We start from the raw sequence: 20,102 nt of genomic DNA, 5'->3' as shown, positions 1-20,102 counted from the left end.
TCTGGCTCCATTAAATAGACAGTGTGAAACTTCTCTCTCTGAAGCAGTTGTCTAGATTCTGCTTTGTCCTCTAGATCCTTCTCATCCCAGCTGCTCTACAGACAGCAGTTCAGAATGTTTTGGGTATCTCAGCAGAACAAGGAATGGGAAAATTTCTATATAGATAGTGTATATAGTGGATTTCCTGATGGTAGCCTGTCCTCCATTCTATGGGTGAACTACCTAGGCCTCCTTTTCCTGCCTGCAACAAGAAACAAATCCTTTGTATTTCATAACTTTCCTTGCATGCATTTCTTGAGTCTTGCTAGCAACGAACAGAAACACAGATATATCCACAGCAGACCCTAAGTCTAGGGCAGCCAGCAAAGAACATTTTAGACTTTAAACTCTTTTAGCCTCTTGCTTTTCTTTCACAAGATTCCAAACTCAAGAAAATCTGCTAACAAGAGCAGGGAGGGTTCTGTTCCTTAATAGGAGGACACTTTGAAGGACAAAGCATTTTGCTAACAGGAAAATGTTAACTGTTCTTGTTAAGCAGTGACTCTTTGTGATATACTATTTAATTAATAAACCTAATTTACATTCATATAGTGAGCCATGAGGGTGACAGGATGTTCCCAGAAGATTTTTTAGCAATTAAGTTTTATAGTTTCCTAAGCATCTTATTCTCTGTGCTCAAAGGAAAATACTGACAACTTTTTTCTTCTTCTTTCAGACACGCTGATAAACAGGATGCTCTGCCACAAACTACAAAGGAGAAATGAAAATATCATGTTAACACTTTTGGAACATATTACTTACTGTGGTGGCACAGTGGATGTCTTTCCATACATTGGCTTCCCTGGAGAGATCTGAGACTTCAAAAAGGTTATCAAGAATAACTTCCCCAATCATGTCATGTCTAGAAAATCTGTCAAAATCATAAACACTGAAATGCAATTTCCTGTTGCTGAGTTGATCATAGGCTACAGGAAACTGAAAGATTTCATCAAAGACAGGATTTAATGTCTTTCTGTGAACTCGTGTCTGAAACTTCTTTTTCCTATCTGGAAGCAGATAAATCTTAACGTAGGGGTCGGATGTTCCTGTGAAGTCTTTAGCAGGCAGATCTAAGGCTTTGACAATTGTGACAACAAGAAGTTCATTTTCATAATCATACCGGAGAATAAAATTAAGTTTTCCACAGGTTTTCACATCTTCTTGCTGCCCATCAGAATCCACAGACTTCTGTTTGTAGAGTTCTGGTTTTATTCTCCCAATGCTGGTTGTTGTCTCTCCCCTTTGTAAAACTGGATCTGTCCCCATGTTAAAATCAACACTGGACACTTGCATCTGCCTTGGTAAATGCCTCCTGAAAGAATTGTGCCTGCACACATACATACACATACATAAACACACACACACACACACACACACGCACACACACACACACACACAGAATGAGCCATTGTTATCTCCTGGAAAAGATCTGCGTGTTACTAAACAGAAAATACAAGAAGTCAAAATTAATAAAGGTTCATCTACTAAAAATAAATTTAAAACAATTCTCCCAAATGTTTTTCAAATGTTAAAACATCCTTGAGGGAAATGATCATTCAGAATTGACCATCTTGATCTGAGACACACCATTGTCCTAGCAATATATATATTTATAATATTGTTTTCAGGCTATGCAGCTAAAACTGAATTCAGGTTCTTTCATGTAGTAAGTGGTAGCTCCAACACTGCTTGCTCCTACAGTGCTAGGGTATAAATAAAGTGTAGTCATGCAGAAAAAAAATATCATCCATAGCATTGTCATCAATACATCCTGTTGTCTGAAGGCTGGTTTTTGTTTTGTTTTGTTTTGAATTAAATATTAACTACACTTAACATTGCTTACTGTGAAAGGACCGAAAAGGCCATGAAAAGGCCATGAAAAGCTATGCCTGGATGTCTTCAGCATAGTGCTTTGCCAATATAGGGCACCATTCTAATACATATTGTATATTTGTATTAGGTCTTTGCTACAGTGAGGTACAAGTTCCCTTCTCCAATAATACTGTGAATATTTATTCTGGCTATAATACATTTCAAAGCTTTAGTCAACATTCTTTTGTGATAGCTTTTTTTTCTTCTCAAACTCTTATGTGTAGTGTATCAAAAAAATGATTCATGTACTCCTACAAAGACATGTTACTTTTAAAATCCTGTAATTCTGGATACTATGTGGCACATGCAGAGTATTTACGGGTTTATCTTGACCTGTGAACACCATTGGAAATTTTTGCTTTTCCTATTAAGAGTGAAATCAAACCTGTGTGTGCCATACAGCCTTACAGCAGTAAAAGAAAGTTGGTCAAAATTCTTCACAGAATTATTCATCAGCATGTACCATTATGACCATATTGTCCAGTTCATTTCTTTGGGTGTATTCACACTTCCATGGTGTTTCACTGCTTCTACTGTCTGTCCAGGAAAAAAACACACTATCTCCTCCTGCAAGTACACTTAGTTGCCATTGAAAATGATTTAATTGTCAGAATTTCCTCTGCTTTTTCAATCAATTGCTTATTAATGCCAAATGCAGCCTGCCTTATTGCTTGGTTTCTCTGTGGTGTTGTGTTCTGAAAACAAGAGGTGACACAGCTGTGCTTCCTTCTTTAAACCAGAAATGCAAATTGTCCATTTGAAAGCTATGAGGACTCATTTCATAGACACTATTTGTATTTGTGCTGTAAGTGAAGTGGTTGCAGAAGACAAAAAGTACAAAACTACTGCAGTTTAGCTGAGCAGAGATAAAAGAGGGTAATCTGCAGTCATCAATAATAGACAAGCACATTTCCCCTTTTGGCTATTGCAGTGTTAGATGTAGGGAACAGCCCTACTGTAACACAAAAAGAGGCGATGGAGGACTTCACAGTCTAGATTTGAAGTGGCTCCAGAAAATCCAGGTGTTTCGATCTTCCATTTAAATAAATAACACACACCTCTGATAACATATTCTACATTTTTTCCAGAGACAGACCACTTCAAAGATTTTTTTATCCTCAAATGTTAAGAGTCCCCAAATTCATAGCATACAATGTCCACAATGGAATGGAGCGAGGAGTTAAAAAGGCAAAGCAAGTCAGAAAAAGAAAAAATCATCATGTCAGCAAGGAATTTGAGAATTATTATTCTGTCTTTGTTCTCTGGAAAGTTCAGCCTAGTAGGTGTTCTCAGAGGGCCAAACACAAGGAGGGAACTGGACTCCACCCAGAGTGTACTGGCAATAAAAATTTGGGCAATCAACAATTCATATGCTAGTGCTCTGGTATCTCTGCCTCAAAATAAAGTCCACAAAGATCTGTGTTACAGCTACTTTTAATCTGTGCTAAGGAGATTAATCTGTGCAGGCAGGCCTTTCTGAGTGCTCCTCAACACCTGCGACTGTGGTACAGATATGCCCAGATAATCATGTTCAAACCCTGCCACAGACAAGCAGTAGAGAAAACTGCCTATGCAGGGGAAACAGTGAAAGTGACTGTGTGACATTTTCCAGTGTTTGAATTAAGCTGGATATAAAAATAAGTGTTTTTGCTTTTATTCTTCTGCATAGATGACCTGAGTTAATACCTGTAAAATAAAAGGTAAAAACCCGAGTCTATGATTTTTAAGTTATTAACCCCCATTCAAAATTTCAAATCTATGTTAAGATCCTCTAGTGAGGCTAGTCATTGCTGCAAGGTGTCACTGAGTAAACCAATGCTTTAAGATTATTCAAAGTGGTAATCAGTAGCGCTTTTGCTCTGCTGAGCCAATATTCTAATTACATAGCACCTAGAATCTGTTCTGAGTCACAGCATTTCACCAAGATAGCTAATTGGTCTGTTAATTATTAAGATGCTTCATTGTTGTCATGGCAACATATTTATCTTCTTTTGTTCTGCAATAACAAAGGAATTAATGACTGTTATAATGAAGTACAAGGATGACAGGCAACCAGGTTGTGAAGATGCTGCAAAGCTACTAACGTGTGCAAATCCAGGTACTTTGACCACTATTGGCTCTTAGGTAGCACTCATATAATAAGCATGTCTTCCTTAACTCAGAACAAATACACTCTGAGGCATAGTAAATCAGTAGGTAAATCCTCAGTACAAAATTGTACTTGTAAAGGAATAATGATAGTAGGAAGCTAATTCCTAACTTGGTACAATTGCCATAAGTAAGACAGAAAAGAAGGATAGGATGGTGATTTCTGCTATGATTTGAGGTTTATGACGGATGACTCTGTTTTAGTTCTCCTGGATGACATGAGGCTAATCTTTATGACCAGAGCCAGGAATGGACACAGACACTGAAGTGACATTTAGACAGAAAAAGGGTTCCTGTCTCTCCTGCAAAAACCTAAATTCAACAGACCTACTTAGTTTTTTTTAACCTTAACATTCCCAAGCACCTCACTTTTGCCTTTATGCTCTTAGGAGCTTAGTTTTTGCTGAGCTAAATGACAAGCTCCTTTCCCACCTATGCTAAATAGCTCAGAATATGTCATTTGAAACTACAGATGAACACCAGAATGAAGGAGTATCACAGAAACAGTAATTTATATTATCAAATACCCTCCTGAAGTATTACAAAGAGTGGTTCTCTTTAACACAGAACTAAAATGTAGTTTAATGTACAGCATTGATGGAGGAATGCTCCACCTATTGTAGTTTACTAGTTAATGGGGATTAAGAACTGTTTTTTTTTTTTTTTTTTTTTTTTTTTTAATAAGCAGGACTTTTTCATATTACTGGAAACCATGAAAATGATACAGTGGTAATTAAACAAAAATATACCATCTCCCTACACTAACATATATCTATGTTAAATGTGCAGTTCAGAAAAAGTGATCAGGCACATTTTATTATTGCTCTGAATGGCTTTTTAAATTCTTTGTGCTTTAGTTAGAATGAGTTAATATGATTCTATTTCTTTTATTAAGAGTTGGTGGCTGCAAGAAGACAAAAAACAGCATTTGACTTTCACATGGCAGCTTGGCAAGGTAGGTAGAAATTACGAGTAGCTATCAGAGAATTTGTTACAACTCTTTTCTTTGCAAAAGCTCAGGTGAGACGACACAACCCAGATGACAAATATTTCTCTTAGATCCCCTGTCAACTGAGTAGAGTTAGGAGATAGTGTATTCTGGTCACTCAGGACTCTGAAGTACAATGAAATAGTTTTGCAGTGAAGGTTGTATAAGGGAAAGCTATGCTACTTTCATGCCTGCTAAAGGCTTCCCTTTCTCTGAAGGTTCCCAAGGAAGGATATTGTGGCAGCTTTTAGTAATTCTGTGATCCAACAACCTGTGACACAAACAAAAAGTTGGTTCAGATGTCCAGCCCTCATCACATACATGAAATTCATACATTAATACATAATTAAGATGGGTTATGGGAATTTTAGAATTCAGTAAGCAAGCAGCTTCGTGAAACAAGCAGAGGTATAGAAAAAATGCATTTGTAAACACAGAAAACAGCATTTCTGCATAGTCAAAAGGGTTTATTACAAGGGTGCAGAGTTTTTCAGCAAACTGTAAAGGATAATGATGTCTCCAAACATCCTACTATTAATTGGCTAAGGTGGGATGGCTACTTAAAGAGAAGGAGTTGTTCCTCCGAAGAAAGATTTGACACTGATAATATAGAGGAGATAGAAAGAAAAAAGCTCCTTTACAAAGTTACCAACCTGTGCAGAGAGAATAGGATTGATAACAGGTTTTAATTTCATAAAATTGTCCTTAGCTTTAAGGATGTTTTATGGGTTTAGGTCCCAATCCAATCACTCCAGAGGTCTGTGGAAATATTTTCCGTATTGAAACTACTCTGGACCATGTTCCTGGAACATCTTTCTTTCTCTACAGTATCACAGAGAGCATTTGTGTTCATTGTTGACTAGCTTTTTCTTCTGCCTATTTAGGACATGGTGATCTGACTAGATTTACCTGTTGGTACATGGTGGATAAAACTCTTTCTATTAATATCCAGCTGTATAATATCCTGTTAAGAAATACCTTTGTCATGCTAAGTTGTATCAGTTTTCGTACCTCTACTTCCAGTATGACAATTACAATTCAGAGTTGTCTTCCCAGTATTTTGGAAAAGTTCCTCAGAATGGCTTGGATACTGTGCTCCCCCTCTTATTAGATGGATACAGTAGTTGGAGCCAGGCATAGGCAGGGCAATGTAGCTTAAAGCCATCTGTACAGCCTCTAAATTCAGGAGATGGTTGAGCTGCTAGAGTCAATTAGATCTCCATTGGCTGGAGCGCTCTAATTTTTGGTAGCCTCCTGTGGTTGCCTGTGGGCTGTTCCACATGTTGGAATGGCTGGAAAAAAGCACTTCAGCACTTCCCATCTCAAAGAATGTACTAGGCTGGCAAAATGCTGTTTTAGTAGCTCACAGAAGGCCAGCACAATATTTGTCCACTGAATGCAAAGAATGTGTCTTTTGCAATATGGTGGCTCCAATGCTTACTGTAATGCAACTTTTTTGCTTTAGTAGCATGTGTTCATTTAGCAAATGATCTACTGAGTGAAAGCTACTTCCTATATTCCATTATTTATATCATTATGCAATACCACAGCTGACCTCCCTCTAAACTTCATTTTCCTATTTTGTGTTTAGAAAACATTCTTCTTCTTCTCCTTTTTATAAAGAAGGATCTGACCTTTGTATTTCATTGTTTGTTCCTCATGCATTAAATCTGATGATGATGTGTGCAGAGGAAAAAGAAAAAAAAACACCCTATTTGACACTATAGATCACTGCACATCTCTTTTTTACTGCATACCTACATAATCCAGTACCTGAGACAACATAAAAGTTTGTCCCCTCCACTTTAATACAAAATAAATCACTTCAGCTATGCTATATGCTTGATATTTATTTAAAAATCTTTATAAAATCTGTAGTGCTTTAAGATGACTCCAAAAGGATCTACATTTTTAGACTAAGATTTTAATTCCTTTAAAAGTGGCAAACTGTGTCTTAAAGAAATGTGCCATCAACAACAAATCTGTCATTTATTTAATGAAGAAGGAAACTTTCATCTGCAAAAGCAACTGTTGTATCAATAAAAATATCTCCCGAAAAGCCAGACTACACAGACTTGCAGCACTTTAAAAAATAACCCTGATAAAGTTTTCCCTGTACACAAAACTTAAAATGGAAATGCTTGACGTAGTAACATGTATATTGACAAAACAGCACAATATAATAGATTTAATGTTTGTATGTTAAAAAAATTGTGTAACTGAAGATGCACCTTATTTTTCAGAATATTCTGTTCATAGGACATGGAGGCTTTGGCTTAACATGACTGCTGTTTTACCCACAACTTAGAAGAACTCAGTGAATAATCTAGGATCTGGGAAATTCTTGGGCAGAATGATCTTGCTTTTTACCTATTCCCAAGAAATACGCCATAAATTTGAGTGTCCCTTACCTTGATGATGATGTAGGCTCAGTGATCTGCCTCTGCATGCGTGCATGTTTGATCAGATGTTCTTTCAGTGCATTCTGGACCTCTGCTGGTATATCAGGTGAAGTGTGGCTAATTTTCAATGCAGCTTCAAGTACCTTTGTTGAAGACTTTCCATTTTCTTTAACTTCTTTTTTCTCACAGGTCTCAAAAACCTCTGTAGGAGCACTGGAGTTGCTTTGAGGGATATTACTGGCATTAGAAGTGAGAGGTTTGCTTCTCCAGCAGGGCCAACACAACTTCCAAAAGACAAAAAGCGAGACTACCAGCAAGGCGAGCCCGCAGAAGCTGACGACTACTGCTAACAGACTCACTGAGATGTCTGCAAGGAATCAAAAAGAGGAGACCAACATGACAGACAAACACGGAGAGGAAAAAAACAACATAGGTAAGGAGATGGAAGAATTTTAATGATTATCCTGTGTAGAGTTTGAAAGTTCTATTTAATATTCCTCCCTTTTGATATTCACGTTTATAATACCTTTAAAACATTATCATTCTCTAATATCTACTTCACAAATATTCCATCCATTATTGCTGAGGCTAAGGATCAATAGCTGTACCACTAGCCACACATAATCAGCCAGACTTCTCAAGAAGGAAGAGACTACCCAAATGGTCCAAAATGCACATAGGCACTGTTATTGAGGGATGCTGGCTCAGCAACAGATCTTACCCCAAAATTAAATCACAGACAACATTTTATGTAGATGTGCATAAAGACACATCAGTTCTAAATACCCAGACTGATACACATTTTATTTAGAGATTTTCAAACCTTTAACTCTATGTGCTAGCTGCTTCAGAAACATGTTAAAATATGTTTAATGGGCAAAAATAGGGACAGACTATAATCTGTCATAACTAAGAAGCTGCAGTTATCGGGGTTAAATCTTAAATGCTACTAGATCAAGACAGCATATATATGCTGGTATCTAAAATTCTGCTTTGAAATTGAAGCTAGAGTCAGAATTCACTGAGGGACACTCTGAGTTGTACAGAGATCATATCATACACATTAGTTACCACTGCTGCCCTGTATTTGACTTTTTCTGTCACAGTGGGTTAACATATCCAATAGCACTGCCAAAGTAAGGAAAATAGATTTCCTATCAACTAGAGTATGTGAACACACTCATATTTTATGAGATGGTGGATCATGAGAAATGCCAGTTAGGGCCCTAATTAGGAGTTTTATTATATGTGACATGTTTCAGTTCAATTTTTCCAATATCATATAATATCATAAATATAACTAAAAAATCCTTTCTTTTTGAAAAGAGCCTTTTGTATATTTTAAAAATATTCAGTAAATCCTGTTTAAATATCCCTCAAGCAATAACTATTGCTGCTTGTTACAACAAGGCTTGGCAGTTTTACAGCTAATATTTTGCATCCATAGCTCCAGGCTACTAAATTGAACCAGTAGAAAAGTGCACCAGTTTAAACATATTTTTTTCTAAGAGATCACAGGGGAAAAAAACAGTCCTCTAGGCATGTATTGGCTCCATGAAGTACAATGTAGCACATAGGTCACTTAGGGAGATTAAGTTTCCAGTTGAGAATTTGAGGTTTTTTTATTAACGTATAATTACCAGATACATCACTTAGTAACAAATACCGAGCTCAGGTCCATTTGAAATGAAAAGGCATGAAAGCAGCAAAAGAAAACACAGAACGTTTACAGTCTTGAGATTTGAAAGACTCAGTTCTGCATAACTTTACTTCATACATGTCCTGGCAGTGTCATAGAGGAAATGACAGGGAATGTGCTTCTTGATTTAGAGAGCTGGGCACAAACAGCTGCCCTGCCTTCATCAGAACTATGCCTTCTTGAACATTTCCTGACAGTCCTGACAAAGATGTCACCCTTTTCTCTCTATAGATAAATATCAAAATGTAGCCTGTGGAATTTGCATGTTAGCTTAACGAGAAACTTCTACAGCAACTTCTGATTTAAGACACATAATATAATTAAATGCAAAATTATAGCTAATAATAATGTAATAAAGAAGTGAACAACACTTTTGTGTATGATTTTTGCGGAGAATGTATCCCCAGGTATCAGATTATTTGTTTTGATCTACTGTTTACTCTGTTACCTTTACTGAGCTCAGTAGTTTTTATTTGGCTTGTGCATATCCTGTAGCAGAGTGTCCGATCTTAACATCAAGACATGAAGAGATGCCGAGTTTACAGCTTGTTTCAATAGTGATCTCTTTGTTGCAAATTTGTGTTGCTAATTTGCATTTTGTAGTTCTAATTTACAGTCACTGCTTCTTTTATGTCTTTGTATGAAAGACTAAATAACTGTTTGGTACTCATAACATATGTCTATGCAAAATACAAAGAAACTAAATGATGCAAGGAAACAAACCCAGTCACTGAAGCCCAATTGCCCATAGTAGTTCCTGGAACAGTTTTAACCTGGGACAGTTCATACTCTCCCAACCGATCTCTGGGCATGGTTCAGGAATGAGGGTAGGCCAACGATCATTCCTAACAGACAGTTTGTATGTGGCCCCTCTGTTCTGGTAGATGACAGAGTTTAATGGCATGGATGCAGGCTGTTACATGCGAGTTGGCCTCAATGGCCAAAGAATGACCATAACAAATCCAACTCATGAATACAGACGTAGATAATATTTCTGCCCCAGTGAAATGTTTTTGATATCTGAACCAGTTGAATTTTCAATCAAGTTGGAGAAAATGTTTTTTCACCCTCAAAACCTAACACAAAGTCCAACTCTTCAAAATGTTCATGAACATCTCTTTCTCACCAAAAAAAAAAAAAAAAAAAAAAATCATTTTGAGTCATTTGTAATATTTCCAGCTCAATTTAGAGACACTTGACATAAATAGGTTACACCTTGAGATGAAGACTGTTAGAACAGAAAGTTGTAATTTTTCATTTAGAATATGTTGAAATAGGGTGTTTCAACAACTTTGAAGCAGTTAGAAACATTTCAAAACCAGAAATGTGAAAACTGACCCCTTGCAGCAGAGTTTCAGTTTTGTTCTTCAGCTGAAGAACATTCCATCAAAGCATTTCTAATCAGTCCTATTTTAAGTTTCTCACTGCAAGACATTTTTTCCAGCCTTCAAATAACTTGGTGTCCCTTTTAAACACCTACTCCAATCTTTCATGCTTCCCCTCCTTTTTTCTGTATTTCCTATTTCAAATTCTAAATCAGCCCCAAAATCTTTACAGAAAATGTGTATTTTATAGCTCAAAAGAACTGCATCAAACGTCTGAACTCTCAAGAGCAAAAACAATGTCTTAGAGCTAACTTTAGAAATCGTTTTCTAACTTATAGTTTCCATACCTGGTATTTTACCAATGAATTCAGGAGCCTCACATATTTTACTTTTTCATACAAAATACTTAAACAAAAATATGAAATACTACAATTGCCAGGAATTTAACTAAAAAAATAGCTCATTACAAAAGAAAATTAATTTCATTACATCTACTGTAATCATCGCTATAAAGCAATCAGTGTGTCACATAAATTGGCATAAAAGCTACAGAATATTGTTTTGTTTCTTCACTTCTGATAGTCACTCAATTGAACAACTATTAAGAGAATTTTGCTACTATTTGAAGACTGAAATCATCTGTAGAACAGCAGACAAACAGAGCTTCCCTAACCCTCTATATGTTAGACTGGTATATCTCCTATATTGCTCTGTTTATAGGGAGTTTTGTTTAAGACAACAAAACATTGCAAAACAGTTCTACAGACCAGGAATTTCTTCACATCCCCATCAAGGAAACCTGGCTGGGAAGGAAAATGGGTACTGAAGGGTGCATTTATTATCCAAGAAAAGTTGCATTCTATATATATTAGAATAATTTAAAGATGTGAAACTGGTGACAAAATAAAGATTGCTTAAGTTTTTAGATGCAGATGGAGATGCTTTCATTCTGCTGGGACACTGTTAATTGCCAGTAGTTTAAACAATGTTCTCTCTATGAAGGAAGAGAAAAAACATGGTGAACTACATCTTGTTTTCAATGCTACATGTTCAAACAGAAGAGGACATCTTTTCTGAATATTTATCTGGGCAAGGAGCATTATCCTTGTCATTCTTGTTTACAAGCCAGATAAACTTTTGAACATGGAGAAAATCCTGTCTTTTACATATCTCCTTCCGATTAATGGGAAATATTACTGTGACTTCAATAGAGTTAACAGTTCACTCATGGTGATTTTTCATTATATACCTCTATCCATAATGCCATCTTCACAGTCTTGACAAATTTCATGACAGGAAGTGTCCTATTTACTCATGGTTTTCCATTTAAAATTACTCTTTCAAGATGCTGAAATTTCAGGCCATTTTGTATTTCTCATTTGAGAAAGTCATGTCTATTTTGGGAGTGCCTGAACTATCCTTCCTTCAAAATCTCTCTGTATTTTTTATAAATCCCTTGAGAAACATTTCCACCTTGACATCTAATGTTTCACATTAGGCAAGTAATGTGGAAACATGCCCATTTTTTTTCTAGATGCCTGGGATTGCTTTGAGCAATGCTTTCTGTATGATGGCTTCTAACCGTTTGTGTTTGAAACTTGCCTCAGCCAAGTTCTGTACACAAATCTATTCACAGACATGCATGCTAGCAAACTTCCGTTTTCTATCAAATAAAGTTTTTTTTACATTTTGGTGAGAGCCCTTACAGCATATATCCCTTGATGCTTAGCCTGGAAGAAAAGATGCTTCATCAACCCATGAGCTTGCATAGAGAGAGACCAGTGTGTGCTGTGATTTCGTTGTCCATGTGTGTAAGTGTCAGGCAGAACAACGCAGAGGTAATCCACTATAACTGTGCCAAATCACACAATTGGGTCCCTCTCGCAAGTCAGATCACATGCCAGAGGATATGCAGAAGTGCTTCCAGTCACATAGCTCCTTCCAGAGATTAAGGGATGGGGACGAGTCTGCAGGACAAGAGTGCACCCCAGACTCATACTCCACGACTACTGCAGAGCACAGTAGTATTGCACCAGCTTTAGATGCGCCTGCTGCGATTGCTTTTGGCTGGCAGGAGATGAGCTGTGTCTGACATGCCTGTGAAGCACTACACTGAGAACCTGCTCTTGTCAGCAAAGCGAGTGTGGGAGGAGGAACTTATGGAAAAAAGGGATTATATAGTCTCTTTTGGTTCCCTCTTGGTATATAATAGATCTGGGTTACTCTTTATACTTAAAAAGAACACTGTCTCTAACTTTTTAAAAAGCACTCTTTTTAATTCTTTTCTCTTGCTAACCATCCATAAGGGGTCTGTTGTAAATGGAATTGACTTCTAGAACATCAAGAGTCAGCTCATTCAGGTAACTTAATATGCCTCTGTATTTCCAGAGGTTTTCTGAGGTGGAGGGAAGAAGGAGCCTTTATCAATGTTTGGGTCCAGCAGATCTCCTTCATCCCCATGTAGCTGAACTAGGTGGTCCAACTCAGCATTTCTGCTGTTCATTTTTCCTTGAGAAAATTTGAAAAATATCAAAAGTTGTTTGTTTTCATTTTTACTTGGCATTAGTAGATCTTCCACGATTACCTCCATTTCATCCAAATAAAATGGACTGGGGACACAATGCTTCAGCATGACTCAGAAAGTAACAGATACAGCGTCTTGTATTTTCTCCCTTAAGCTGAACCTTGAAACACTGACCTACCTTTCAAACTGCAAAAAACAGTTTATCATTTAAAAGTCTAGATATGACTTCCACTTCTCATGAAAAAAATGTACTTTGAAGGTCTTCCTCAATTTTTTTGACTCTAGCCCTGTTGTAAACGTGTTCCCTCCCATGCTGTTAATTTGGTCTGATGATGTAGGAATTTGCTCAAAACAGTTATCACCATCTACTGGCTGGTTTATTGCTTCTTAAAGCTAACAGGGCTTTAAAGTGTCATGTTTTTTAACAGTAAAGGAAGTCAGGAGGAGTCATGTATCACTGATTTATTACATACTTACAGCATATAAAATTATTAATCTTTCATCAAAATAGTTTTATCTAAGTTATTTATTAATGCATGTAAGCATCTACAGTTATGAAGCCACAAAGGAAACACCCTTTTTGCCATTTCAAACTCCACATATGGGCCTTTTAAGTGGTGTCACATAGTAGGTAATTCCAGATACTGGAATGCAGGTATTTCTTAAAAGCTTATTAGTCTTTTCCTGGCCTTCTGTTTTTGAGAAATCAGAAGCAACCTGCCACAACAGCTGTGTAACTATGAGCCTCAGCACATGATTAGTATGCTGTACGTAATTAGAAAAGATGGTTCTCACTTTACCTGACTGGGTCATCATGTTTTGCCTGCAGTGTAGGGAGTAAAATCTGTTGCACTAAATGCTGGCCTCTATCACTCAAAACATAGATTATTTGACTCTACTTCCAAGGCTTTTTCCAGCCTATCTACCTTAGTACTTTCTAACTCTCATTTAATCTCTTTGGGAGATAAACTTCCATCTATGCTCAGCCTGAATCTGCCCCCTCCTTGCCTTCTATTACCCCCCAAAACAGCTTTGGGCTTGGTCTCATGTTGTTCTCATATTTGTGAGAATGTGTCTGTAAATATCTGCAAGAATACCTCATTATCCTCTTTCAGACAAGAAAATGAAATGAAAACACATTTTAGGCCCATAGGACAGCCATTAATCTTGAACATGCCATAGCTATAACAAGGTTCACACAGCTCAAGTGTCATTTTTGAACCGTTCTGGTTACATTTATTCAAGCCCAACATTAGGTAACAATAATCTCACACATATGATGAGACCCAGGAAAGCACTGTGTCTCCTTATCTTCATCATCACAGATTTGATCTCCAGCTGTGTAAACATTTTGGTATTTTCATCTATATTTCTTCGAAAAATGATGAAGTAGGAAGATTCTTTTTCACAACTCTTGTTTTTATTGTGTATCACTGCTCTTTATGTTGAGTACTTCTGCATTGTTTTGACTGCCTTTGCTTTTACTGTAAATTAGTCTGGTCTCTGTAGTATGTTTAGCCCTCTGTTCTACCTTTATGCTGCTGAATTAGATGCACTTTTGTTTTTCACAGCTTGTTAATACCGATTTTGGAAAGCATAGTTTTCAGTAACCCTGCACTTTTTCTTCCCCACCAAACCGTATTTCTCTCTGGTAATAACTTTGCTCTGACCAGGTTATGAGTTACAGCATAAATAATTTGATCTATATGTTACCCGCTCAAATGTTTATTATTTAATTTTATTCCATTTCTCTATTGCAGAATGCTCAATTGTTATACACAACAGTTACTTTCTTATGAAGAAAAATGTGCCTTTCTTGTGCAACATTCCCACATTGATCACAGTATTCTTCACATTCATTCAAGTCATTTGCAGTCCCCTTCATGCTTGTGTCGGCACAGTTAAGAGGAACTTGATAACATATTACTGAGTAAATCTGTTTCTCTTCTCCAAATGGATCCAGGCAGAGAACAGGACTGTTATCCAGTTAAGCCAAGAAAAGGCTGGCTGTAAGTACACTTACAGCTTACACTAAATATATATGTGTGCATATGTATGTTTAAGGGAAACAGGGCTGAATGAGATTCATCAGCTGCCATCAGCACGGAGAGCTGGCAGTGAAGCAGCTGATGGCTGACAGAGCCACTCAAAGTGGCTACAGCAGGAGGACCCATGACTCTGCTCTTCTAGGAAGAAATAGACTGTACGACAGGATGGCAATGTCTAGGGTGCTCCAGTGTGTTCTTATTACTTCTATACTCCCATAGTAAACTGTCAGCTAGGGGGAGGGTTAGAAATTTAGTTGGTTGAGCTTTTATGATAATAAAATAATTGAGAGTAGAATATTTAGGCAACTAAGGAACCTGGAGAAGCAGATGTTCTCTGCATGATCAACTTAGAAATTTATTGTCTGATAAGCCAGAGTCAACATCACTCTGCAGACCACTGGCTAAAACATGTCCTCCTGATTGATAACCACTGGGTTCCTGGCTCGGTTCTGGATGCTGGTACCCCATGAGAACTGGTAATGAAATTCTGAAGTTCTGTAGCATTGGCAGACCAAAAAACAAAGGCAACAACAGCAGCAGATGCCTGCCATTTGCAGAGGATATGCAATGGCAATGAATTTTAAACATGTGTCTGTAAAGCAGGATTCACCTCCTTTCACTACACTTCATGCAACTGGCTTAACTTTTAGAAACTGCCCCCAGCTAGAACTCTGATGTACTCAGCTTCTTTGAAAATCAGGAGGGATACTGGCAAAAGTGGAGTTCTTTATTAACCAGATAACCAGAGTATAAATACAGGTACAGTCAAGCTGCACATGTGAAATTAGACATTTCTAGCAAATATTTTTTTTTTGGATTAAAGACCAATTTTGGTAGGCACAATCCCGCACCTGTAGCTCCCATTTATTTTCCAAATGAATTCTTCCCATTATTTGACAAATACCTTAATAATTTTGCTAAAATGTATTGGAAGTAAAGGAGGTGTCTGTAAGAAAAATCAGTTGCACATCTAATTCTGCAATTTGCCAAAAACATACTTTTTAGAGGAAAGCTTAAAGAGTCATCAAACTATACAAAGGTACCATAAATGTAAATAGCTTCCTAATCTTTTCTCTTGAACAGTCCTCCGAGACATGAGAATTAATAGTCCTTGTAATTACCAGGGCAGAAAATATAACAGCAGATGTTGTATCTTCACTAACTGTCTAATGCTCTTAGAAATTCAGAAAATATTTTTCTCAGTAAGGTTCTTTGCTGTGTGTTCCATAGATTAGTTACGATTACCCCTTCTTGACCCAAGTGGTGAGCAGTAAATGAGAGTTTTAAGGTTTTGCTGCTGTCACTGGGAGGGAGAAAAAAATGAAAAATCAAGGATTTCACTGATGCAACCCTGTTTGTCCAAAAAGAATCTTCAAACTCTTACTTCTCTGACAATAAGGGGAATTGAACATGGGGAGGTTATTTTCTTATTCATTATCCTAAGTCTCATTTTAGTCACCAGTATACCTGAATAGCTCTCCTTCCTGCTTTGTTGTTTTATTTTGTTGTGCTCTGTTTCCCCAAAGCCATACTCTCTATTTTTATTCTGTCTGTGTCTCTGGCTTCCTGTCATCTGTGTTTGACTCTGTTATGTTTCATTCTCATACCTAGACACATACATAACCACAAAATTAGTGCCCAGCCCCTGCACTTGCTAATGAAACTTGGGACAAAGTTAATACTCTCTCAAACTTTGCTTTTAGCCTAGGATTTGGGCAGCGAATGTTTTTTCTCAGCTATCTGGTTCCTCTAAGAAGCTCAGCTGCTCTTTACACTCTTACTGATCAAAAGGCAATTATCACACCTACAATATAACCATATTACAACAGTTTTAGTTGTCTAATATTCTTGACTTCCTGTGCATGTTTTTATTCTTGTATTAAACAGAAGTGGTCTGCTTTCCTTTTTACTATCCCCTCTTTTACTTTCTGAAATACAACTTATATTATTCTCTCCTTTCCAAATGTGGGTCTCTTAGTCTTTTAACCTTCTTTGCTCCAATGGAATCTCACTAGTGATTCTTACTTATGCTATCTTGTGTCACTTCTAGGTATCTGCTTTTTCAGTTGGAGAAACCAGAATGAAGACAGCATTCAAAGTGGGAATATTCTGCCAGTATATAGACTGCTCTTATTTTCTCATCTCTTTTTGTGTGGTCTCCTAGCATTGGATTTTCACTTTAGTGTTAGTATTTTACTTATAGTAATTATAGTATTTAGCATTCTATAATATAACAACATACAGAAATAATCTATTATACTGTAATAACCCACTCACGGGCTTTTCTTTATCCTCTCCACGTCCTCAATAAGCTCCCCTAACAACTCAAACATCTTACTCTTACTCTGCTGGTTTCTTCTCTGCACACTTCAGGGCTTTTTGCAGTTGCTGATTCCCAACAAGCTGCTATAGCTGCACAGAGCCCAAGACAGCAAATAACTGAAATGGTTTCATGATGTGTACCACCCAGCCTGGACATGCGTTGAGGAAGAGCTCTCTGCTCATCACTGTTTGGAGACATAGCAAAATTGTCAGGGGTACTTTAGCACTGCTCCTTTCTCCCCCGAGAGAGTAGGAACACTTGCAGCCGTATGACCACAGAAGTGAGCATAATTTACTCAGCCACAGAAGAATATGGCTATGTGATATGGACTCTCACACCAAATGCTACTATCCTTTGTACCAGGCACAGATCTACCAGAAAAAAAACACAAACATTTATGGCTTCACTGGCAGAATGAAGACAGAGAACATTTAACCTTTCCACCTTTAATGAATGGATGTATGTTCAACATTGTGGATAACTTTATTCATAGAAATTAATAGGAACTCTCCATGCTTTTTAAGACTAGAAGAGAGACATCTCCACAGTTGTCTGTTCACCTTTCAATAACCATATTTCTCTTAAGCACTATAATTACAGCTTACACTTCATAAAATTCACGTGAGTGTACTCACACGAGTGATATTTTTATCTTCTCTATCCAAGTTTACATATTAAAATACTATCAAGTGCCAACAATGACTGTCTGTTTGTTCTTTCTCTGGAGTCAGAAAGTATTTAAATATGCTTACTAGCCATGCTATTAATTAATGAGACAACGTTTAATTTAATGTGAGTGTAAATACATTTGACACCTATCATCTAATAATGGTTTCTTTTACAGCAGGAAAATGTGAGGTTTAGGGACTTAGCTGAGATGTGGGATCAGCGGTTCAAGCCCCTGATCTGCCAATTACCAACTTCTTGTAATTCAACAATTTCAAATTAAGGATTTCAAATGTAAAACTCCAACAACACTGTTGACTGACGAAATGTACAAAAAGAAGCTCTTGTTACCATACGCAATGCAGTATCAAGGCAAGCATTGAAGATTCACATTTTCTGAAGAGCAAACCTTGCTTTACCTTTCTGGACATTTTTGTATCCTTCACATCCCACTTGTTTATACAAAAATACTCGCTTAACCACCTAATACTGACCCCAGTGTAGTAATCTCTAAACGCCAGGCAGAGAAACGAATCTTTTCAAAGCCCCCCCCCCTTTTTTTTTCTTCCAGGCTCCGTAAAGTAATTTTATTTTAAGGCAGTCTCCTCCGATGTGGACGATGATGATTAACGCAGCGTGCGACTAGCCCGCGCTCGGTAGATTGCAGGTACAAACAACAACAAGCGCGGTCTGGGCTGGTGCAAAAGCCACGTTACGCCCCGTCTCCCCCCTGCCTCGCCGGCGCTGCTGCCCCAACGGTGTGGCCGGGGCCGGAGCGGCCCCGCTAGCGGCGCGGCGGCCGGGGCGCGCCCGTCTTCGGCGGCGGAAAACCTCCGCGCTGCCTCCAAACGTCTGAAGGCAGCCAAAAGCGCTGGGAGACGCGCGTAGGCACCGAAGTTGGGAAGAAGATCGCTCCGCTCTGAGGAAGGCAAGCGGCAACAGTTTTCTGTTCTGAGATAATACAAACAGTCCGGATTTTGCAGTAAAACCTGCCGGCATTATAATAATAATGAAGAAGAAGAAAATAGTAGCAGCTACCGCGGTAGCAAAACCACGGCTGGGGCACGTCCTCAGGACCTGTTGCTTCTCACGACTTGGTATAATTATTATTATTAATTTGAGCTGTACATTTGTTATTTGCTGGCCACGAGACAAGCTATTTCCATTTATACACCGACAGAACAGGTTACTAATAATCACTTCAGATAGAAATCAAGCACAGAACTTGGTCTAATTTTCAAAGGTCGCCCTAAAAAAAAAAAAAAAAAAAAGAAAAAAAAAAAAAAAGTACTGTGCGAAACCACACCAACCTGGACAGTACCGTACAGAATAACGCAAAAGAGCAGCGCCGATTCTAAAAGATAAAGACAACAGGGAGATCCGCGGGCAAAGATCAACACCGTCAGGAGTCAAAATCCCACGCTGGAGGTTTCCGACGAGTTACCTCCACCCCCGCAGTTCTCCCCGCAGCGGAGGGTCGGCTCTGCCGAGCGGGGAGCTGCCCGGCGCTCCCGAGGGGCTCACAGAGCTGGCGGACACGAAACACCCGCCGGCCCCTCCGCCGCCCCCGCGGCCGCGCCCCTACCTGTGCCGCCGATGCCCTGGCGGGCGGTCTCCAGCGGGAAGATGCCGGCGCACTTCTCCCGCTCCACCTGCCCGCCGAGGCACAGCTCGGAGATGATTTGCAGCGCCTTGTGGCACAGGCTGCCCACGCCGTCCTCCGCCGGGAAACTCATCTTCGCCGCCGGCCTCCCGCGGCCGCTACGCCATGGCCGGCGCGGGGCGGCGGGGCCGAGAAGGGCGGCGGCGGCGGCGCTCTGCCCGCCTCAGCCGGCCGCCGCGCCCGGAGCGGGGGGTTGGGGGGGGGGGGCAGCGCAGAGAGGTGGCCGCGGAGCGGACCGGAGCGGAGCGGGCGCGCTGCGAGTGAGCCCGGGCGCTGCTCCGAAGTAGTAATGAAGGTGGGGGGAGATTAAAAAAAAAAAAAAAAAAAGGAGGGAAAAAAATAAGGCTCCCCTTAGCAACGCCTTTTGTGCCTAGCGGGCTTCGGTAGCGGCTCGGCCAATGGCGG

General features: G+C 38.8%; 1 protein-coding gene across 1 annotated transcript in view; it reads right to left on the bottom strand.

Moving 5' to 3' along the window:
- The window catches only part of SYT10 (synaptotagmin 10), a 33,697-nt gene extending 13,927 nt beyond the window's left edge, over positions 1-19,770 (bottom strand). Inside the window, exons 1-3 of the mRNA XM_062570061.1 lie at positions 19,620-19,770; positions 7,459-7,816; positions 802-1,366 (exon numbers count right to left, since the gene is read on the bottom strand). Of these exons, the coding sequence (XP_062426045.1) occupies positions 802-1,366; positions 7,459-7,816; positions 19,620-19,770 (1,074 nt within the window). The remainder of the gene's footprint in view (positions 1-801; positions 1,367-7,458; positions 7,817-19,619) is intronic.
- Between the last annotated feature and the right edge of the window lie 332 nt (positions 19,771-20,102).

The sequence above is a fragment of the Rhea pennata genome, chromosome 1, assembly GCF_028389875.1.
Source record: "Rhea pennata isolate bPtePen1 chromosome 1, bPtePen1.pri, whole genome shotgun sequence".
NCBI classification, from domain to species: Eukaryota; Metazoa; Chordata; class Aves; order Rheiformes; family Rheidae; genus Rhea; species Rhea pennata.
This window is presented reverse-complemented; position numbering and strand designations above follow the sequence as displayed.